The 24310-nt window shown below is 40.2% G+C and overlaps 1 protein-coding gene across 6 annotated transcripts in view; it reads left to right on the forward strand.

Moving 5' to 3' along the window:
- Positions 1 to 24310, forward strand: part of AAK1 (AP2 associated kinase 1) — a 171201-nt gene that overhangs the window by 77735 nt on the left and 69156 nt on the right. For all 6 annotated transcript variants that reach the window (XM_073897619.1, XM_073897617.1, XM_073897618.1 and 3 more), the window contains exons 3-5: positions 589 to 707; positions 18260 to 18368; positions 19840 to 19982. In XM_073897619.1, coding sequence (XP_073753720.1) covers positions 589 to 707; positions 18260 to 18368; positions 19840 to 19982 — 371 coding nt within the window. The remainder of the gene's footprint in view (positions 1 to 588; positions 708 to 18259; positions 18369 to 19839; positions 19983 to 24310) is intronic.

The following is a 24310-nucleotide window of genomic DNA, read 5'->3' on the forward strand; positions in this document are numbered from 1 at the left end:
CCAGTTGGGGCGGGGGGCGGTGAGGAGGGTTGAGAAGGAAGAGAAAGCTTCTTGAATTTGACAACTATTATTATAACAATTATTAAAATAATTTCCAAGCCTCTCTGGTTAAGTGCTGGATTTAATTTTTTTTTTAAGTCCTTGGTTGAATCTAATCTCTTGGAGCCTCTGTTTTCTTTAGCTAGTAATCGTCTTTAAGGGAAAAATAATACCCAGCCTCACAGGATTATAGTAAGCATTAAATAAGAGCTCAAAGTGCCTAGGACAGTGGTTGGAATGTAGTTCTTTTTTCTTCATCTGTTTGTTCATCTGTTTATTTGTAGGTTCTTTACAAGATAGTTACTATTCTTCTTTCTTCCTGACATAGGTGTTCAGGAACAATTTTCTGACTCTTGCCACCCAATCCCATAGTAATGTCTGAGTCCCTTGACTCCAAGAGTGCCTTCTGGGCCAGGCCAACCCTTAGGTCTAGCTGATGATGGCATCAGTAGCATTAATAGTGACAGCACAGAGCTGCAGCCACTGTGGTTATCCAACTAACTTTTTGAACACGACTCAAAAGAGCTTGTATGTGTGTTTCCCTCACAGGTGGATTTGCTATCGTGTTTCTGGTGAGGACAAGCAATGGAATGAAATGTGCCTTGAAACGCATGTTTGTCAACAATGAGCATGATCTCCAGGTGTGCAAGAGAGAAATCCAGATAATGGTAAGGCTGCCCCTCAGACTTGGGATTGCTTGTTTAAAATGTGCCCTCTCATAAGAAAGGCTTTGGGGGGTTTGGGGAGGCTTGTTCCTTCCCTGAGATGGCAAAGGAGCCTCATCACAAGATGAGAATGAAGAGGGATGGGTTAGAGCATGCTTCTCCGGTCTTGGTCACCCTTAGCTGGAGGGTTGAGGAGAAAGGAGCATATTGACAGAACTGACCAACTTTTAAGGTCAGAGAAATGTTTTGCATCGGGAAAAGTTTATTTCATAACTTCATTCCCAGAACTAACTATGGAGTTTAATCCAGAAACCCTGGCTCTCTGATGAGCCTCCTCTTCTAGCCTTGTCTACTACCAGTCCTGGTTTTCATCCCTCTTGAACTTCTCAGCATTCCGCGAATACACCTTTATATGTTATACATGTAGTTCTTTCCTCCAGAAATGGTTCCCCCCCCTTTTTTTTGGACTAGAAATCTGTTACTCATACATACTCTATGATTCCATTTATAAAAGTCCAAGAACAGGCAAAAGTGATCTATGGTAACAGATCAGAAAGTGGTCATCTGAGTGTTGACTAGATTGACTAGAAGGAGGCATGTGGGAACTTTCCAGGCCATAGAAACGTTCTATATCTTGTTCTGGGTAGTTTTTACACAGGACTATACAAGTGTTAGAACTCAACTGAACACCTTAAGATCTGTGCATTTTATCATATGTTAATTATACCTCACATCTTAAAAACTTTGTTTTCACAATTCAGATTCATACTGTGTTTAAAGAAAGAGTCCCTATCTGTTAGAAATATGTGCTGAAATATTTGTGGATGAAATAACATGATGTCTTAAAGTTAATGAGTGGATTTAGAAGAGAAACAAAATTGGCAAAGGGTTATGATCAAAGCAGAGTGGTGGGTGTATGGGAGTTAGTTAGTCTCTTACTTTCACTTCTGTTTGATATTTTACATTAAAAAACTTAGTATTTTTTTTTTTTTAAGAGAGAGAGCGATCAAGTGTGAGTGGGGGGTAGGCAGAGAGGAAGAGTGAGAGGGAGAAAATCTTAAACAGGCTCCACACCCAGTGTGGAGCCCAATGCAGGGCTCGATGTCATGACCCTGAGATCATGATCTGAGCCGAAATCAAGAGTCAGAGGCTTAACGGACTGAGCCACCCAGGCACCTCCTTAAATAGTCTTATTCCTTTGTGTTTCTACAATACTTTTGTTTACGCCAATTATATTGCTTATCTTGTTATCTTATAAGTAATTTTGCCATCAGAAGGTAAATTTTTTAAAATTGGGAACTTTATATTCCAGCAGACTGCTTAACATGAAGTAAATACAGTTGATCCTTGAACAACACAGAGGTTGGGGTGTTAACCCCTGAACAGTTGAAAATCCTCATATTACTTTCAATGTCCCCAAAACTTGACTAGTAGCCTGCCATTAACTGCAAGTCTTACTGATAACATAAACAGTCAATGCATATTTTGTATGTTGTATGTATTATATACTATATTCTTGAAATAAAGGAAGCTAGAGGAAAGAAAATATTAAGAAAATCATGAGGAGGGGTGCCTGGGTGGCTTAGTGGGTTAAGCGTCTGACTCTTAATCTCAGCTCAGGTCTTGATCTCAGGGTTGTGAGTTCAAGCCCTGTGTGGAGCCTACTTAAAAAAAAAAAGAAAGAAAGAAAGAAAGAAAAAATCATAAGGAAAAAGCATTTACAGTACTGTACTGTATTTAAGGAAAAAAATATGCTCTGGATTCACGCAGTTCAAACTCATGTTGTTCAAGTGTCAACTATACTTTATAGACTTAGGATGAAGTGAATGTATGAATAATGGTAATATCTGATGCAAATATTCACCTAGAGGTAATGATTCCTTTATACCCTGGATTTTCATGCTTTTGTAAAGAACAAAAAGAGGCCCCAAAATGGGTGAAGGTGGCATTGTAGGGATTCCACGAGGCTTTGCTTGCCCTGTCCACCCCTGTGGAGTTGCCCTTGCAGGGGCTACTTAGAGTAACTAGTTGTACTGTAGTTGGGTTAACTGAAAAAGACCTCAGGATTTTAGAGAGCCTGGTACTATAGATTTCAAAAAGCTGAAACCATTTGAGAAGGAACCATTTGCTGGGAGAAATAAGTGTTGCTGTCATCATTGCAAAACAGACAAAAAACCCCAAGGCTCAAATACCCAGGGCCACCTGGATCTGTCCACAAGGCACCAGTGTGTGCCCACTCCCCCGCCACAGGGCTCCGGACAACCAGCTCAGTGCATCTCCCACCAGAAGCCACTGGATTTTCTGGCCACTTCTCTTTGCCCCCTCCTCCCCTTGTTCCTGCCTTGCCTAGCTCTCACACTCCGTTTCCTGTCTTTGCTTCTCCTGTTTCCTCTGCCTGGAATGCCCTTCTCACTCATTTTCTGGCGTTATGAAAGTAATCCCATTCTTTAACTTTTTCCCACTCATTCAGAAACATGTTTGAGGGCTGGCTCTGTGCTAGGCGGGTGTGGAACTAGGAAGACACAGGCCCCTTATGAGCTCACAAATTAACACACCTGATTGGGAACTCAGTTACATGAGTTCAAGTTCTGGCCCAGCTATGAATTAGCTGTGAAAGTTTGTGTTCTGTTTTGAGTTTATATTTTTTCAGAACTTAAATACTCACATAAGTGAACGAAGCTTGTTTCCAGAAACTTGACGCAGTTCCCTGAGGGGCCCTCCTCTGTCACTGCAAGGTCCCAGAGACAACCACTTTTTGTTGATTCATTTGCTGTGTTTCAAAATATCATGCTGATATTGCTAGTTCTTGATTTTTTTCTCCATTTTAGGCATTATATAGTATGGAAAGTAAAAATTTAGCTCTCTTTCATCCCCTGCACGCCCTTCTCCCCAAATACCTGCAATCATGCTCATTTCCTGTTCTGCTGCAACAGCAGTAAGTTTCTGGCAATATGTTAGTTACAGTGGGATTAGTTTTTACATGTACGAAAACACTGTTCTTGCAGAATCTTCTGGTGGACTAGGATTACTATTCCTTTTCTGTATAACTGTTTTCACTGGAATTAATAATCTTTTTCCATTTTTTGGTCTGTCTTTTCTGTGTACTTTTCAGCAGTTTAACCCCAAACTCTCCCTAGGCTGTAGAAATCATTCTTTTAAAATACTTTTTTTTTACTCAGTGAAATCTGGTTTGGCTGCTCTCTAGGTCTAATTTATAGTTTTATCTTGGAACTTTTTAGTCATTCCCTTTGCCTCGCTTTTTTGTTAGATTTCCTGACTTGTTTTTTGTTTTACTTCCTCATTTTGGTGGAGCTTATCCTGTGGTAGCTTCCTTATGCATGGTAGGTAGATTTTTGAGACCTTGCAGGACTGGAAGTGTCTTTATTTTACATTCACACATGTGAAACCTTGTGTATAAAATTCTGGCTCAGAAATTAGTTTCATTCAGATATTTGAAAGCATTACTATACCGTATTTTAGCTTTCATTGTTGTGGATAGGAAGTCCGAAGTCATTCTAATATCAGCCCTTTGGGTGTGACCCATTATTTTCTCCCTAGAAATTTATCAGTTTCCCCTTTGTTTACAGTGTTCTGAAATATCTTGATGATACACCTTGCTGTGTGCATTTATTATTTATTAATAAATGATGTTCCCATGTAATCTAGAGACTCCTATCCTTGCGTTATGAGGAATTTTAGCTTGTCTTATTTGGTGATTTCCTTTTCTCTCTTCCTTTTGTGTGAAATTGCTGTTATTTTGGATGTTGGTTCTCCTGAATTGATTTTCTAATTTTTCGTGTTTTCTCCCCTTGATTTTTCATATCTTTGGGTGTTTTTCCCCCCTCTACATTCCAGCAGATTTCCTCAGCTTTACATTCCAACCACCCTGTTGAATTTTTTATTTGTCAGGCTTTTTAATTTCTAAGACCTTTCTGTTTGTTTTTGTTTTGTTTTGTTTTTAACTTTGTTTTTTTTTTTTAAAGGTTTTATTTATTTATTTGAGAGAGAGAATGAGATAGAGAGAGAGAGAGAGCACGAGAGGGAAGAGGGTCAGAGGGAGAAGCAGACTCCCTGCTGAGCAGGGAGCCCGATGCGGGACTCGATCCTGGGACTCCAGGATCATGACCTGAGCTGAAGGCAGTCGCTTAACCAACTGAGCCACCCAGGCGCCCTTGTTTTTAACTTTGATGAAGTCCAGTTTATCTGTTTTTTTGGTTTTGTTTTGTTTTGTTTGTGGAACATGTTTTTGGTGTCATTTCTAAGAACTCTGCCCACCCCTTATTCTGAAGATTTTGTCTTCTTTTTTTCCTAAAAGTTTTATAGTTTTACGTTTTACATTTAAGTCTGTGATCCATTTTGAATTAATTTTTATGTAAGGTGTGAAACTTATATTGAGGTTCATTTTTTGCCTCTGGGTATCCATTTACTCCAGCACCCTTTGTTGAAAAGGCTGTCTTTCCTCTGTTGAATATGTTTGTCAGAAATCAGTCAGGCATTTTTGTGAGGGTCCATCTCCAGACCCTCCTCTGTTCTGTTCCCATTAATCTATGTGGCTTTCCCTCTACCAAATACCACACAACCTTGATTACTGTAGCTTTATAATAAGTCTGGAAATCAGACTGATTCCTACTTTTTTTCCCCTAAAATTGTTTTACTTATTCTCATTTTTTTTGTCTTTTCACATAAATTTTAGAATAATCTTTATTTACAGAATGTCTTGCAAGTATCTTGATAGGAGTTCCATTAAACTTGTGTATTTATTTGGGGAGAAATGACATCTTTTCTGTTTAGTTTTCCAGTAAATGAACATGGTGCATCTCTCCATTTATTTGTATCTTTGACTTTTTTCATTGACATTAAATAGACTTTGTACATGTTCTTAGATTTAGACATAGGTTTTTGGTTTTGTTTTGGTTATAAATGGTATTGGATTTTTAATTTTGGTGTCCATGTGTTTATTGTTAGTATGTAAAAAACCAATTCATTTTTATTCATTCATTCGTTCATTCATTTATTTTAGAGAGTGCCAGGGGGAGTGCGGGGAGGGACAGAGGGAGAGGGAGAGAGAATCTCAAGCAGACTCTTGGCTGAGCACAGATCCCAACACGGTGCTCAGTCCCACGACCCTGAGTTCATGACCTGAGCTGAAATCAAGAGTTGGACGCTTAAGGGGCGCGTGGGTGGCTCAGTCGTTAAGAGTTGGACACTTAAATGACTGAGTCACCCAGGTGCCCCAACCAGTTGATTTTTCTGTTTATCTTTTATCCTATAGCCTTGCTAAATTTGTTTACTAGTTCTGAAATTTTTTTTAAAGATTTTATTTATTTATTTGGGAGAGAAAGAATGAGAGTGAGAGAGAACATGAGAGGGGGGAGGGTCAGAGGGAGAAGCAGACTCCCCGCTGAGCGGAGAGCCCGATGCAGGACTAGATCCCGGGACTCCAGGATCATGACCCAAGCTGAAGGCAGCCGCTCAGCCAACTGAGCCACCCAGGCACCCCTAGTTCTGAAATTTTTTTCTAGATTCCTTAGGATTTCTATGTAGACCATTGTGTTACCTGCAAAGAGAGACAGTTTTATTTCTTCCTTTCTGATCTGTATCCTATAATTTCCTTTTCTAGCCTTCTTGCATCAGCTAGAATTTGCAATACTATGTTGAATAAGAATGGTGAATGGACATCTTTGCCTTCTTTCCAATCTTAGGAGGAAAGAATACTTTCACTATTAAGCATAAGGTTAACTGTAGTTTTTAAAAATAGATTTAAAAAATAAATTTGAGGAAGTTTCCCTCTATTCCTATTTTTCTCAGAGTTTTTATCATGAATGGGTGTTGAAATTTTTCAGATATTTTTTCTCTGCGTTGATTAATATGCTCATGTGATTTTTCTTCTTTAGCTTTAATATGGTGGGTTATATTGACTGATTTTCAAATATCGAACCAAACTTGCCTCCCTGCAATAATCCCTACTTGGTCATGGCCTATAATTATTTTTATATATTTTTGAATTCCGTTTGTTAACATTTTGGATTTTTACATCTATAGTGAGGGTTAATGGTCTGTAGTTTTGGGAGTTAATTATTAGGCTTTTTCTGGTTTTGGTATTAGGGTAATTCTGGCTTTATAACATGAGTTGGGAGGTGGGAAGTGTTCCCTTCTCTTCTGTTTTCTGGAAAAGATTTTGTAGAATTGGTGTTTGTTCTTCTTTAAGTAAGCATTTGTTGTAATTCTCCAGTGAAACCATCTGGGCCTGGGGAGTTCTTTTTTGGCAGTTATTAATTTACAAAATCAGTTTCATTAATACTTACAGGGCTATTAAAATCATCCTTTATATTAGGTGAGTTGTAATAGTTTGTATTTTTGAGGAATTGGTCCATTTCATTTAAGTTAAGTCAAATTTATGCAGGTAGAGTTAGTTGTTAGTGTTATTCTTGTATTGTCCTTTGATGTCTGCCGAGTCTGTGGTAAAATCCCGATTCATTCCTGATATTGGTAATTTGTATCTTACTTCTTTTTTTCTTTGTTCGTATTGCTAGAGGTTTGCCACTTGATGTTTTCAAAGAACCATCACTTTGTTTAATTGATTTTCTCTATTTTTCCATTTTTTATTTCATTGATTTTTGTTTTTATATTTATTATTTCTTTCTTTCTGCTTGCTTGGGGTTTATTTTGTTCTTCTCTTCCTAGGTACTTGAGGTGGGAGTTGACACATTGACCCCTAGAGTTCATAGTTTATTTTAAGGTTTACTCTTGGTATTGTACATTGAGTTTGGTATGTATTATGGGTTTTGATAAATGTATAATATGTATCTACCATTATAGTATCATATGGAATAGTTTCACTGCCCCAGACATTGCCTGTGCTCTGCCTGGTGATCCCACCAAATATCCCAACCCCTGATAACTACTGATTTTTATTTTGCTGTCTCCACAGTTTTGCCCTTTTTAGAACATCATATAGTTGCAGTCATTCAGTGTGTAGCCTTTTCAGATTGGCTTCTTTGACTTAAAATGCATTTAAGTTTCTTCCGTGTCTTTTCATGGCTTGATGGCTCATTTCTTTGTAAAGCAGAATAATATTCCATTGTATGGATGTTTCACAGTTTATCCATTCATCTGTTGAAGAACATCTTGGTTGTTTCCAAGTTTTAGCAACTATGAATAAAAGCTGCTATAAACATCTGTGTGCAGGTTTTGTGTGGGTATTAATTTTCAACTCATTCAAATATATTACATAGATTATCAACTAAGCAATTATTATTTCAAATTTTGAAGATTTCTTTTTGTTTTTAAGCCAGTATTTAAATTTTTATTTTTATTTTACTCTAACTTTTAAAAATATTTTTTTTATTGTGGTCAAAACCATGTAACTTAAAATTTACCATCGTAACCATTTTTAGGTGTGCAGTATTATTAACTGTTGGCACAGTGTTATACAGCAGATCTCTAGAACTTATGTAGCTGTTTTATATACCTCATGTAAGTGGAATCATACAATATTTGTCCTTCTATGACTGGCTTATTTCACTTACTATAATATTCTCATGGTTCATCCATATTGTAGAAATGACAAGATTCCTTTCTTTTTTAAGATTGTCATATTCCATTATAAATATATGCCCCATTTTCTTTAGCCATTTATCCATCAGTGGACATTTAGGTTGCTTTTTCCCCTTGGTTATTGTGAATAATGTTGCAGTGAACATGGATGTGCAAATATCTCTTCAAGATCCTGCTTTTAATTCTTTGGGATATACCCCAAGAAGTGGGATTGTTGGGTTATATGGTAATTCTGTTTTTAATTTTCTGTTTTCCACAGTGGCTGTGCCAATTTACATTCCTACCAACAGTGCACAAGGGTTGTAATATCTCCACACCCTCGCCAGCACTTGTTATTGTCTGTGTGTGTTGAATAATGGCATCCCAACAGGCATGAAGTGTTATCTCCTTGTGATTTTGATTTGCATTTTCCTGATGCTTAGTGATGTTGAGCATCTTTTTTTTTTTTTTTTTTTTTTTTAAAGATTTTATTTATTTATTTGAGAGAGAATGAGAGATAGAGAGCACGAGAGGGAAGAGGGTCAGAGGGAGAAGCAGACTCCCTGCTGAGCAGGGAGCCCGATGCGGGACTCGATCCTGGGACTCCAGGATCATGACCTGAGCTGAAGGCAGTCGCTTAACCAACTGAGCCACCCAGGCGCCCCGAGCATCTTTTTCCTATATTTGTTGGCCATTTCTTTGTATGACTTTAAAATATTCTAATTAATGTTATATATATTAGTTATACATTTTATCTTTTATATACATATTATATGTATATATTACATATGTATTTGTTATGTATTATATGTTCATGTTATATATATATGTTTTTACATATTAATACATTATATGCATAGATACAGTGTGTGTGTGAAGATGGAAGTCTGGGCTCCCCACCTGGGTTTGCTGGCATGTCTGCAGGGAGGGGCTGCAGTTTTTTCTGTGATTTTTGGCTGGAATAGAATAGTTAGTGTCTATGAGTTTCTGTCTTGCCAGGCTGCCCTTTTCCTGGGTTTGGCTAGAGAGAGCAAGCTTTTTTTTTTTTTTTAAGATTTTATTTATTTATTTGACAGAGAGGGACACAGTGAGAGAGGGAACACAAGCAGAAGGAGTGGGAGAGGGAGAAGCAGACTTCCCGCCAAGCAGGGAGCCCGATGTGGGGCTCGACCCCAGGACCCTGGGACTATGACCTGAGCCGAAGGCAAATGCTTAATGACTGAGCCACCCAGGCGCCGTGAGAGAGCAAGCTTTTATTGGGGCTTTTTTTGTCTACACCCATTGGTGTTTTTAACTCACCAGTTGCTTCAGTTTCTAGTCTGGTATATATGGGACAAAAAGAAAACTCAGGCAGCTCACCACCATTTCATTCCTTTGGTTCCAAAGTTTCTAGTCAGGCTGCTTTCTGTCCACATTTCAGACCCTTCTTATTATGCTTTTTAAAATCTATACTAGTGTCCAAAGTATTTAGTTGTTCTTAGAAGGAAGAATAGGCAAAAGCACATCTACTCCATTTTCCTGGAAATGGAAGTCTTCAGTTTGTGCTTTTTAAAAAACAAACTCTTTACATCATTTAGTAAGGCTTTAGAGAGAGGCAGAGATAAAAGCAAGTATTCAACTTACTTAAAAATTTTTTTCCTACCATTTTAATCAAAAGCCCTATGTGATGTTTTTAACCCTCCTAGGCTCAGACTTCTGTCAGATAGAGGCCATACCCTAACCCTGCCTCTCTCAAACAGTGTCAGAATTGTGAAAGGAATTAGAGGAGGTAACATGCTTTATAACATGCTAAGGCTTGTGTGTTAGTGATCAAAGCATAAGAGTCCTCTTCTCTGCACTTACAGCAGAGTAAGGATCTGCGTGTTGCACCCACCCAAACTCAAGAATGGTTAGTGGTTTCACTAGAGACATTTGATTTTGACATATGTTGTGTACCATTTACCAGAGTATGGTAGGAGTCCTTTGATAACATTTGGGATGTGGGCCCTGATGGAACCAAAGGGATTTTGGTTTCTGACGGACAATGGGAAATTGGGTTTTGGACTTCAGATTCCTTTACCTAAAGGCAGGAAAAGATGAATTATCTTCAGACTTAAAGGGATAAGAATTCAAGCTCAGGATGTGCGAAGTGCTGTTCTGTGTTCACGTTTCTTGGCCCAGATGGATTACATCTGCAGTGAGCTTGATAGTGAGGACACTGAGCTGCCACCAGTGATGTTTGAAGACTTGCTTTCAACAGAAGAGATATCAGATGATTTGAGGCAGGAAAATGTTTCCATATTCCTAAAAGAGAGGAAGGTAGATTGTGCACAGTAGGGACATCAGGATCGATGGGGGACAAGAATCTGGAACAGATTATTTAAAAAGATGCTTTGATGCTATTTTTTGTGTAAGAAAAGGTGTGTTGTGTGTGTGTGTGTGCACATACATAATACATACCGTTTGGATTTGCCTGAACAAAACACTGAAAGGATGAGAGAGGAGAGAGGGAGGGAGGGTGAATGGGAGAAAGGGAAAGAAACAGGGAGCGTTTCCTATAGGTGATGAGTACTGGAGTAGAAAGGTAGAAAGTAATTTCCTTTTTTTTTTCTTTTTGAATGTTAGTATATTACTTATTTTAAAAATAAAATAAAATTTTAAGCTGTTTTGTAGTCTGTTGGATAAGTAAGCAGAGATCCAAAGAACTTTAAGGTTGGGTAATAGCAGGCCATGTCATACCAACATCATGGCTTCTTTGGGAAGGTTTCTGGATAGGAAGCTCAGGAGAGTGCACTAGGTCCAGTGTTTCTGGATTGTGTCATTTGGGTAAGGACACTCACCAGAGATCTGTGAGCAAGTTGGAGAGTCTAGGCTGGATTCCAGTAGTAATAACTACTGTGTATAATGGTTTCTGACCAGTGGTTTGACATTAATTTGGAAGACACCTTCTAAGAAAAAAGCCCTACAGCTCACCATTAGTTTTATGCTATTTTACATTTAGCAAATAACTTGGTTAAAGAGAAGACACACTTATCAATTATCTACCTAATATAAAGTTGGAAGATATAACCACTACATTGGGTAATGGAATCAGTATCCAAAATGATCCTTATGAATTGGAGCAATAGACTGATTCTAATGAGATGAAATAACAAGGCAAGGTCATACACTTGAATTTTTATTTTAACAACTTTACAAGCATAGTTCTGGGAAGGCAGAGATTTAAAGCAGTGTAAAATGGAAAAAGACTTAAGTATTTTAGTGGTCAGTTAACTCAATACGAATGTGTAGTGTAATGCAGCTGCCCCAAAAAATGCCATTTTTAGCTACATTAATAAAATTAATAGTAGGTGGGGCGCCTGAGTGGCTCAGTCGTTAAGCATCTGCCTTCGGCTCGGGTCATAATCCCAGGGTCCTGGGATGGAGCCCCGCATCAGTCTCCCTGCTCAGTGGGAGGCCTGCTTCTCTCTCTCCCACTCCCCCTGCTTGTGTTCCTGCTGTTGCGTGCGCGCTCTCTCTCTCTCTCTGTCAAATAAATAAATAAAATCTTAAAAAAAATTAATAGTACGTGATGATGCTGGTGTATGCTGCATGAGTCAGACCATATCTGGAGTATTCCATTCATTTCCTGGGGCCATTCTTGTCAGAGGGATATCAACAAAGTGAAGCATTTAAGTGGTGATGCAACTAAAAAACATGTCTATGGAAGCAGGTATATTTAACCTAGAGAAGAAAAGATTTAGTCTAAATAATAATATTTCAATTGTTTAGAAAGTGGAAAAGAAGACTTGCTCTTTTTGCTCTGAAGAGGACAGAGTAGGAACACAAGAGGTGGAAGTTTCCAGTTGGATGTAAGGAAGGACTCATCAGCAGTACATACAGGATGTCTGCAGTTGGGTGAGGGTCCAAAGAAGTGACATTATTGTAAGAAAACTGCTTGTCAAAAGGCTCTAGCAGGGATTACAATTTGAGCTGCCTGGCTGCTCTAGATCAGTGCTACTCAAAGGACCTTGTTTTCTTTTTCTTTCCCCCCTTGATGTTTATTTTTCCCTAGCTCGTCATATTACTTTTCTTTGTAAATTGAGATAAAATTCACCCTTTTAAATATAATTCAGTAATTTTTAGTATATTCACAGGGTTATTTACCCATCACCCTGTATCTAACTCCAGAACATTCTTTTTCATCATCTCCAAGGGCGACCCATCCCTGTTAGCAGTCACTCCTCATGACCCCCTTGCCACAGTCTTTGGCAACCATTAGTCCACTGGCATATATTCAGGACTTTTCATATAAATGGAATAATCTAATATGTGTCCTCTTATGACTTCTTTCACTTAGCATAATGTTTATGGTTTAACCATCCTGTAGCATGGATGAGTGCCTCATTTATCCATGTGATAGCATGTATGAGTACTTTTTTCCTTTTCATGGCTACATAATATTCTGTGTGTAGATATCACATTTTGTTTATTCTGATGGACATTTGGATTGTTTCCACTTTGGGGCATTATGAATAGTGCTGCTTGGGACATTTGTGTACAAGTTTTTGTGTGAACGTGATGTTTCATTTCCCTTGGGTATATACACAAGGATGAAATTGCTGAGTCAAGTGGTAACTCTTTTTTGAAAAAATGCCAAACTGTTTTCCATAGGAGTTGCACTATTTTATATTCTTCTGGCAATGTATGAAGGTTCCAGTTTCCACATCCTTGGCAACATTTTTTATTGTTTCTCTTTTTTGATTATAGCCATCCTTGTGGTTTGGAATGATATCTCATTGTGGTTTTGATTTGCATTTTCCAAGTGATTAATGGCATTGAGCATCTTTTCATGTGCTTATCAGCCATTTGTAATGCTCTTTGGAGAAATGTCCATTCAGATCCTTTGCCAATTTTTACATCGTGTTGTCTTTTTTTTTTTTTTTAAGATTTTATTTATTTATTTGACAGAGAGACACAGTGAGAGAGGGAACACAAGCAGAGGGAGTGGGAGAGGGAGAAGCAGGCTTCCCGCTGAGCAAGGAGCCCGATGCAGGGCTCAATCCTAGGACCCTGGGATCATGACCTGAGCCGAAGGCAGACGCTTAATGACTGAGCCACCCAGGCGCCCCTCGTGTTGTCATTTTATTGTTGAGTTTTAAGGGTCTTTATGTAGCCTGGATACTGGATTCTTATCAGGTGTATGGTTTGCAAATATTTTTTTTTCCATTCTTTGCACTGTCTTTCATTTTCTTAATAGTGTCCTTTGAAGCGCAAAATTTTTTAATTTTGATGAAGTGCAATTTATCTGTTTTTTTTTTCTTTGATTGCTTGTGCTTAAGGTGTCATATCTAAGAACTATTACCTAATCCAACACCATGAAGATTTGTGTGCATATTTTCTTTTGGGGGTTTTTATATCTTTGGTCCATTTTGAATTAATTTTTGTGTATGGTATGAGGTAGGGATCTAAGTTTATTCTATTGCGTGTAGATAATCTAGTTGTCCCAGCATCACTTTTTGAAAAGACTAATCTTTCCCTCATTGAATTGTTTTGGTACCCTTGTCAGAAATCAATTGGCTGTAAACGTATGGGTGCTATTCAGAGGATGTTGTGCCAGAATGTAAATCAAGGAACTAGGAAAAGAAACAAGTCAGCTTAGTTAGTTAATTGATTTATGTCCTGGAGCAAGCTTCTTATCTCTTTCTGGGCTGGTAACAGTTTACTAACCAGCATGTATTTATGGGCCACATTTTGAGTAGCGCTGCTCTAGATCTTTGCTACTTTAAAATTCCACTGAGGAGCAGCATCCTGGGCCCTTTCCTAGAGCTACTGGATTAGAATCTGCTTTTAAACAGGATCCCCAGGTGATTCATATGCCTATTAAAATTTGAGCAGCACTATTCTAAATCAGATTTTAGATGACTTTAAAGATCTGTTCAGTAAGTACAGGATTAATTAATGAGTAAGACTCAGGAAAGGGAGAGTCAATGTGAGTATGGGGAGGAGAGTAGTATTTGAGACTGCTTACATTGCAGAAGCTCAGGTACCTTGACTCTCATAGAACACCCGGGCCAGACTAGATCTCACAGTGTTTCTTTTCATTACTCTACTGGACTTGATGTTTTACTGTGCCTGTGAATAACTCCTTGAAGAAAGTTATAAAGGAAAGTCAGAGTTATTGAGGGGAAAAGGAGCAAAGAAAAGTAAGGCAGAAGACTTTCACAAAGCATCCAGTAGAAGAAGTAAACAAATTTCAGGCCTTAGAACTGGATTCCTTCACCTTTAAGTTAAAAAGAAGCTTAAATTTCCACCACTGTGGAACCCTGGTGTGATCCCAGAAATAAGTGGCAATAGTGATGAGTCATAAAAGCAGAAAACATTGAGTATTTGAATGGAGGGTCAAAGCAGGTAAATTACCTCTTTGGAAACTTAATCTGTGTAAATGCAAGTGCTATCGGTACTGGAAATTGGCAGGTATCATGCTGACATTCCAAGGAAGGGTGACCTGAGCAAATATATAGGGAAATTAGTTATATACTATACTCATTTTTACTATTTGGAGGTGAGTGACATGTTATTAATATGCTCTTTAGAATGCTATCTTCTTTGTTTTCCTGAACTTATGTAATAAAGATTTTTATAGATTACTTAGGGATCAAGTCCTCCCTTAAGGCCTCAAGATTCTTAACTAGGAATCCTCCTGCTGTAGGAATTTTGAAGATAGGGATAGAAGACTGTTTTGTGCTACAAGCACCATTAATTAGGACCCCAGATAAACTTGAGATTTGTGATAACCTGTAAGATCTGGGTTGAAGGCATGATTTTCAAATGGCAGCTTTTGCATGTATTTATGAAGAAAGTTTTTTAGCACTACAAACAGTTAAATATATTATTAATATAAATAAGGCAACTACAAATCATTTAAAATATCTACTTAATAAAGCAGGTCTTCTAAGAGCATGTTTATGTCAGCACTCTAATCTAAAAATAAAGTTTGTTAATGTTAATTGTAATGTTAATTTAAAAATAAAGTTTAAAATGACAGTACACACTCCTTAGACTTATCACTGTTTAAATCATGTACTATAAACCAATCTGATCTATAATTTAACTGAACATTTCTCACTCCCCTGAAAATCAGGTTTTGGCTTATACTCATCATATAGATTTTTATCTCAGTGTACCCCAAATAATAGTTGTAGCCAAGGGCATCAAGGCATCCTCTTTATATCCTGACTTTTCCTGAGTAACTGAGCTCCAATACTGTGTGGGTTCTATTCCATACCTCTATGTCCATATCTGTTCTCCAAGCCTGGAACTGTGCTTTTAATGAAAGCCAGGGAATGCTTGGGCCTCCTCTGGCCCTATTGCTGCTGTGAACTGGGCAGTGCACCCTCAGTATGAGTCAGTCTCACTTTGCAGTAAGTTTTTCTCTTGACCTTTTCTGCATTTCACAACCATTCAAATCGATCTTCTCCATCAGTTGCAGACTAGTGAGGTGTTACTCTAAAACCTGAGATGTTGCTGCATCGTGAGGTCATTAAGTAAGTGCCGTGGTCTCCCTCCAAAGAGGAGATCTTTTCTGCTTGGACGTCTCTCAGGAACTCTGCAGAAGACAAAATGAACAGGAATTTGGACTTGAACTGATCAGCAAACAGCTTGGCAACTGTTGTAGGATGCCATCTGCAGATGTTAATTATCCAGTTTGGGTCCTCTAATAGCTCTTGACCTCCTCTTGGCTCTGTCAAATGCTTTTTTTCCCATCCTGATTCTTTATTATTCCGTTTGGGGTGAGACAAATCAGAGGTAACGTTGCTGATTCTTTTTTAAACCGTTAAATGTAGACAGATTACTAATGTGGAAACATTAGTCTTTCATTCCTCCTGTGAACATTTGGAAGAACATGATCTTCTGCTCTATTTTGGCTTCAAGAACTCCTCTCCAGTTCTTCCTCCTTCCTCGACTGTGTAAATGAAATCAAGTTTTTGAAGAGTTGGTGATGAGAGTAAAAAGCAGGGGGAAGAACGGGCCTCTGCGACATGAACCCTGAAATCACATTCTGTTGTGCAGAACTCGGGAGACTGCTTTTTCTGCCTCATCATCTCCTTTGTTTGTTATCCAAAGTAGTTGCTCTAAGCCTTTTATTTCTCTCATCAAGCTTCTTTCTCATTCCCTTATACTGCAAACATGGTCTTGCTCTCTACCAGAAACAGAACAATAGAACTGAACTCACTGAAGTTCCTTTTTCTCCAGCTGTAAACCAAAATGCATATCCATCCTCATTTCCTTCCTGCTCCTCTTTCTAAGACCAGTCCCCGCCTTCTCTTCCTGCAGGACTAGGTTCCATCAGTTAACCTTTGTCCTCTCCTGCATGCTGAAGGTTTCTGCTCCTGGCTTCTTCCACTCTCCCATGCTCAGGCCTCTCTCATCCTGAGAATTAATTCCTTCTGGCAGTGCTGTTCCTCTCTGGAGCACAAAATGTTCCAGAAGACTCATCTGTAGTCGCCAGCTCTATGTGCTCAACTCTTTGCAAGTCCATTTCTCCCCTCCCACAGCCCCCCCACCCCATCCCTTCTCTGAAACTGTTCTTGCATAGGGCTCCATTGACTTCCCATTGTCAGTTCCAGTGGTCACGTTTCTATTTTTGTCTATCTTTCTTTTTCTTTTTTTTTAAATTTATTTTATTTATTTATTTGACAGAGAGAGACAGTGAGAGAGGGAACACAAGCAGGCGGAGTGGGAGAGGAAGAAGCAGGCTCCCCGCTGAGCAGGGAGCCCAATGCGGGGCTCAATCCCAGGACCCTGGGACCATGACCTGAGCCGAAGGCAGACGCCTAACGACTGAGCCACCCAGGCGTCCCTGTCTATCTTTCTGAAGCAATAATCATTCTTACTCCCTCCCTCAGAGGAAAGTTCTAATGAATTTTAACTTTGATGCTCAGGGTTCAGGTGTATTCTTTTGATACTCTGAGATTTCTTCTTGTTTTGGTATAGAATTTCAGATTAAAAGAGACTATATATGTCACTCTAAGCAGCCAAATCTCTAGTTTGTGTAGAGGTAGTTACTGTTTTTATGGCCTGAACTGTCATGTTTGTCTAGTGACTCAGACCACTTATGTTTCCACTCCCCTCCCCTTTTTTTAAACAAAAGTAAAACAATTTATTAAAACTAGTTTTTTTTTAAATCTTGTATTTGTGCAAAAATCCTTTTACCCAGCTTGCTCACTTTTTCTTTCCCCAACTTACTTCTTGATGACATTGGATTTTAAACATCATCATTACAAAGATTTGCCTCTATGGATGTTGAAATAACTATACCAAGGTGTGAGGCAACTTCTAGTGCCTAAATGGGTCCTGACACATAGGAAGTGCTCAATAAACATTTGTTGACTAAGTGAATTCCATAAGCAGCCCCGAGAGAGCATATGCAGTTCCAGCCAGAGAGCTGGAAACATGACCCGTCTTATATTCCATTTGGTTGGTTTGAAAGGCTTAATTATGAGCAAAATGTTTAGGTCTGGATGCCACTGTAGTCCATTCAAAACTTTGTAAAGCAGTTGTTCTTTTCACATATTTCCTAAAGGGAGTAAAACAGTACAAACAATTTAAAAGTCATGTTGAATTCACTTGTGTATCTACAACCAGGGAAAAAAACCCCACCAGTTTCATTTTTCTGAATTAAAAATTCACACATTTAAATAATTCATACTGTCTGGCTCACACTCTCTGCAGTACTTCTGGAGATGGGCGCCTTTGCTCCTGGCTTACGTGGAGCACTGATGGAGCGAACAAGCAGGCACCCTATGTGCATCAGGTTCCAGAATCTTGTTCAGGAGAGTGCTGTGGTTTAGTAGGATTGTAGAACCGTTTACTGAAGATCTGGCCATGAATCTCAGAGACCACTGGAAACCTGCTCTTGACCCTCCTCTTCAGTCTTACCTCTCATTGCGGTGAAGGTCATCTGCATTTAAATTATCTGTGCTAATGGAACCAACGGGCTCATTCTGTCTCTATTGGTATCTGTATCTCATACTATATTTCTCAACTCTTCTTTATAGAGAGACCTATCAGGGCACAAGAACATTGTTGGTTACATTGACTCCAGTATCAACAGTGTGAGCAGTGGTGATGTATGGGAAGTGCTCATTCTGATGGACTTCTGTAGGGGTAAGTATATGACCCACACCTTGAGCTCCTGTTGCTCTGGCACTTTGATTGTCTAGGGCACAGGGCTCATTTCAGTTAATGTGCATTGTGCCCTAATGTATGTTGTTCTGTTTTTAAAGATGTGCAAAGAAAGATACAGAGCCTGCTGTCACCTCTTGGTTATTCTTACTATGGCAAACAATTTGAAGTGGTAGATAACACAAAACTCTCCTTTTGTTAGCTTTAGGAAGGTTTGGTGCTTGTATATGAGTGAGAATGGATGAGGGTGAGAATGAATGTGTTATTTGTGATGCTTTAAAACAAGCGATGAAGGTACATAATAAAGACCCAACTCCAGATGGACCAAAGAAACCATTCAGCCTCCCCACTCCCTCCCTCATGTGTTCTCTTCTCCACCCACACCTCCATCCTTGTGTTATAGGGGAAAATAATCCTTTTCGTCTAATGGAAATGACCTTTCCTCTCCTTGCTTGCGAGCTGTAATTTCCAGTAAGGCTATATTCAAACGATGCTGCTGTGAACAGCGGAGTTAAGTAGTTGAAAGCTTGGAGTTTCAAGCAACATTTATCTTGGGAAATACAGACTGTAGCATGACTTGATTCAGAGCTGACTGCATTTCACACAACCAGTTTGGAGGTTTGACTTTTTTGGCCTAAGCAACTGCCACTTATAAGCTTGGGTCACTGCCTCACTGTTTGGTGCCCTGTTTTATAATCACCCTTACTTCCACTGACATTTTCCTTGCCTTTAAAGATACTGTCCGTAAATTAAATATGTTGTTAATCCCCAAAATGTGATGTTAACCAGTAATTTCAGCCTATTCTGTAACAACTCTTAAGCTGATTTTATAAGATACTACCAAATTTGAACTTGACAGTTTGTTTCCTCCTGTCCATTCCTTTTTGCACGGTAAAATGTTTCGAGAGAAGGTAGTGGGAGCATCCAGGGATCTGGATAATTTTGTAAGTAAGGTCATCAGTCTTTTGGTCCTGGAGGTGAAATACTGGTGTAGCATTTCTACATCCTCGGCAGCAAGTAGTGAGTGAAGCCAGAGAGACCAAGCCATTCCTAAAGTACAGACTATAAGGCTGTCTTCTTTCTGCTCCTGGGGTCTGTTGTGCAGTCTGATTCCTACTAAAAGATGTGGCAGGTTGAACCTGTGGCCTTGTCTCATACAAACGGGGACCGTGTAACCAAGCGGCTATAGCAGGACCAGATTGTCAGTTCTACTGATCTTGAAGATGTCACAAAGGCAGCCCACATCTGGAGTGCTTCATAAAATAAACTGGTTTTGATGCATTAGAGGAGGACCTGGATTGTAAGAAGATGAATCTGGGTCTGAGAATTAGGACACTTGGGTTGCAGTCATGACTCAGCCAGTGACCTCTGTCCAGGTTGCTCCTCTGTGGACTTGGGTAAGTGGTGAGTCTGAATGTTGCTAACCTCTAGCTTGTTCTGTGCCCCCTTGTAGGAGGCCAGGTGGTCAACCTGATGAACCAGCGCCTGCAAACAGGTTTTACGGAGAATGAAGTGCTTCAGATATTTTGTGATACCTGCGAAGCTGTTGCCCGCCTGCATCAGTGCAAAACTCCTATTATCCACCGTGACCTGAAGGTAAAGGTTTCATTAAGTGCATTCCTACAGAGGATTTCCTGTCTGCCCTCGGAACGGGGGAGAAACTTGGGGGATGTAAGAGAGCAGGCATGGTGACCTGACATTTCTTACATTCTGCTTGGCGAGAGAAGACACAAAGAAAAAAAAAGAAAGTATGGTACCGGTATTGCTTTTATTACTTAAGTAGCCTTTAGAAATTCTTTATAATCATCAAATGCCGGAATACATGTTGTTTTTGCTTTTTCCTGATGTAGTCCCAAATTTACTTTGTCAGGGGTATGGAAAATGATACGCTAATTTAAATGCTTTGCAAACAGCGATGCTTGGTTTTTAACGTCTGCTTCATATTTTGCAAAATCCAGTAAGTGATTATTTTAAACATTTGTTCTGTTAGTCACTATCTTCTTGTACTGGGCCTTTCCTATTATATAGTCACTTGACAGTGTTTGTTGAATGGACTTGGCACCTGGTTAGGGTTCACCAACATGTATGGCACACCAACTATATGCCACATACCCTACTAGACATTTTACACACACTGTCTCTTGGAGGAAGATGTTCTTTACATTTATAGTTAGGGAAACTCAGGAGTAGAAAGGTTACATGACTTGACTAAGGTCATATAACCAGGAAGGAGAAGGACCCGAATGTGAATCCTGCTCTTCTGATTCTAAATTACAGTTTCTTTAAATACCTGTGTTTTGAGAAACCTGCTTCGAGGCTAGTAACTTGGATCCGCATCCCCTGGTGTGCTGATTAAATGCAGGCTACCGGATTCCACATTGAATCTGTCGAGCCGTAACTTTTGTGGCAGTGTCAGGGAAGCCCAGGAATCCATAGCTTAATCATCACCCCACGTGGGTTTTGTATATTCTAAAGTTTGAGGATCCTAGCAGCCTACTAGCATTTCTGTGTCGAGGTTTTTGTTTGTTTGTTTTAGCTTTTTAAAAAATGGAGATATAATTCATAACCATAAAATTCACCCTCTTAAAGTATACAGTTCAGTGGCTTTCACCAAATTTACAAGGCTTTCCAACCATCTCCACTGTCTAATTCCAAAGCATTTCATCTCCCCAAAGGAAACCCTGTATCCATCAGCAATCACTCTTCATTCCCACCTCGCCCCAGCCCCAGGCAACCGCTAATCTGCTTTTTGTTGCCTGGCCTGTGCATTTCATATAAATGGCTCATAGAATAAGTGGCCTCTTGTGTCTGACTTCTTTCACCTAACAATGGTGTCAGGGTTCATCTGTGTTGCGGTATGTAGCAGTACCTCATTCCTTTTCATGGCATGATAGTCCTAGTGTGGAGAGACCACATTTTGTTCATCTAGTCATCAGTTGATGGACATTTGAATTGTTTCTGCTTCAGAGAGTATGAAAAGACTACTGTGACCATCCGTGTACTAGTTTGAAGTGGGTATATGTTTTCAGTTCTCTTGTGTGTACATCTAGGGGTGGAATTGTTGGGTCATGTGGTAACTACAGTTAACTTTTGGAGGAACAGCCAGACTATTTTCCAGAGTGGCTATACTATACTACATCCCACCAACAATATATGAGGGTTCCCATTTCTCCACATCCTCACCAACCCTTCTTGTGCCTTTTCATTTTAGCCATCCCAGTCGGTGTAAAGTGGTACATGCATATTGGCATTTCTGTACTAAAGCCGTTAGCTGACGGGAAGATAGTACATACCTTCAAAAGCCTTAAACAGCTTCTCCAGTGTCCCTCTGTAGTCAGCCCTTTCTCTGAGTAGAAAAGGGAGAATACATTTTGGTAATTATTATGAGTCTAGCATAGTACAAGTACATAATTCTGTGGAGGTGGCACAGGTATAATATGGTTCCTACTCCCAAGATGTTTAAGTGTTGGTGAGAGGATATAAATGAAATGTTCAGACTTGCAACAGTGACAGGTAAAGTATGAAAGTTCTAGAACAAAGTGCTCAATAGCAGAGAATCGAGCTGCTTAGTGTATGGTCAGGTAGTGGGACCAGGTAATGGAGGTTGGAATCTTCCCGAGTAGTGGGACATCACAGGCTGGTGGGATATGTATGGGTGGTCACAGACAGGATGAAGCCATTTTAGATAGAGAGCAGAGCCTGAGGCCTTCCTAGAGAAGGGGACAAGAAGGCTTCAGAGCGTGCTTACATGACTGAGGGGGCATGGAGGTAAGGGCCCGGGGAGGAGGCAGAGATGACCACTGAGCATCCTGGTAGAGAGTGCTATTCCCCTGTTCTTAAACAAAATCTTCCTTTATTTTAACTGGATTAAATGAGGCCTCGGTGATGAGTCATTGCATACCTGTCGATGATGCCTACCTAATTTACATATTGCCAGCATATCAGTGCCCTGTGGTGCTCCCAGCGCTGCTGTGAGGAGCCTGAAGTCCGGAGCTCCAGGTCTAGCCCGGGGACAGGGAGGGGGACAGAGCTTGGCCTCGGGCAGTGGGAGCCCCAGATGCTTTCTTCACTGTACCAAACAGTCCCCGAGATATTTTAGCAGAGGAACATGGCCAGAGTGGAATCGGAGGAGAGGCCACAGCAGGAGTGAGGAGAGGCTGCCGTGTTCTGTTCCCCAGCTTACGTCCGAGCCCTGTACCCCTCCACCTTCCTCGCTGCTCCAGAGAGTCAGCACAGTGCTGGCAACACAGTATTGGACTCTGTAGTTGTGTTTTTTTTTTTTTTTTTAAAGATTTTATTTATTTATTTGACAGAGAGAGACACAGTGAGAGAGGAAACACAAGTGGGGGGAGTGGGAGCAGGAGAAGCAGGCTTCCCGCTGAGCAGGGAGCCAGATGCGGGGCTCGATCCCAGGACCCTGGGACCATGACCTGAGCTGAAGGCTGACGCTTAACGACTGGGCCACCCAGGCGCCCCTGTAGTTGTGTCTTAATCCGTAGTGGAGACCATCAGGCGAGCAGCCGGCTTGCCGGTAGTGGTTCAGGAGACTGTTGCCATTTCTCCTCTACCTTGGAAATAGTTGAATGTAAGTAAGTGGCCCCTGGGAGGAGGCCTCGATTGTAATTGTTCCAGAAGAGTCCTGCCGCTGTCGATTTTAGTCAACTCCTGGTTGTTTTGATGGAAGCTTTCCCAAACTCCACATATCCTCCACTCTGTGCCATCTAGCTGCCTTCGTTAGCAAGTGAGGTTTTGTTGATTTCTGCTCATATGTGTGTGGTGGGCAGTTCCCTTTGCCTGCCACACTGCCAGCCTCCTGAGGCCTGACTGCAAAGTCCCCGTGTGCCTCCCTGTTTACCATCCCGTAGTCTCAGACACTCTGAGCTCCGTGCCCAGCCACTACAGTGCCAGCAGTGGCCAGGGCCACGAAGTTCTTTATTCCCCTGTTGGCCAGAGTGCTGGTGGCTGGTCTTTAGGTGCTTCTCTGAGCAGGACTTAATCTGGTGAGGTGGCACCACCGTGAATAAAAGTCGGTAGGACATGAAAAATAGCGCAGGCCAGGCCAGCTGTGGATCCCCTTGTGGAGCCAGTGCCGCCCTGCGTGGAGGTCCATTGTTCACATGCAGAACTGAGGGAAGCCCCCTCTTGCCCTGCCCACCACATGTGCCGTCTTTCAAATTCTGTGTAGGAAATAAGTTGAAAGCAGTCCCTGTCCTTAAACAGCTTATGTTCTGAAAATAACCAGGACAGAAGTTCTGTTCTTCATTGGAGGTCTTTCCTCTAATACATTATTTTAACATTTTCATCACTTCCCTGTTTTGTTTTCATTTTTATCTCTCTGAGGAAAGAAAGAGATCATTGCAGATCATGGGGTTGTAGAGCTGGAAAGGTCACCTGAGCCAGCCCTCTCCTTTTACCAGTGAGGAGACCTCTGCGCAGAAAGGCTGTGACCTGCACGGCTAATTCTGTGATCAAACCAGAGCAAAGGCCACGGGTTTTTATTCCCATTTTGGTTTTTGTTTGGTTGGTTTTGCTCTCTCATACCGTGCTGTTTGTTCAGGTACTTAAGAAAGGGGAAGAAAGGGTTAAGATTTAATAAGTGCATTCAGATTGAAAAAGTCATGGATGTCTCCTCTTTTGTCAGAAAAGAGATTTTGATTTCACGAAGTACAAAGAAGATTCTTGTCCCGTTTTTAGAATTGTAAGTTTGAAAACCTTCGTTTATCTTATCCTCAGAATTTCTAGTGGTAATAAGTTCTGTGACTGAAATGCCCGAATGCCATCTCTGGAATAATGTCAAGATGAAGGGTCAGTAGGAGGTGGCTTTCCAGACCTTTTAGCTAAAGCTGTGAGCAGAGTTTGGGAGTGACGACTTTAATAACCCTCTTAAGCCATTGGGATTGGGAAGTAAGGTTAGCAGCATTAAA

This window comes from Callorhinus ursinus, unplaced genomic scaffold (genome assembly GCF_003265705.2).
Source record: "Callorhinus ursinus isolate GAN/ISIS: 27379988/994484 unplaced genomic scaffold, GSC_fseal_2.0 scaffold10, whole genome shotgun sequence".
Classification (NCBI taxonomy): Eukaryota; Metazoa; Chordata; class Mammalia; order Carnivora; family Otariidae; genus Callorhinus; species Callorhinus ursinus.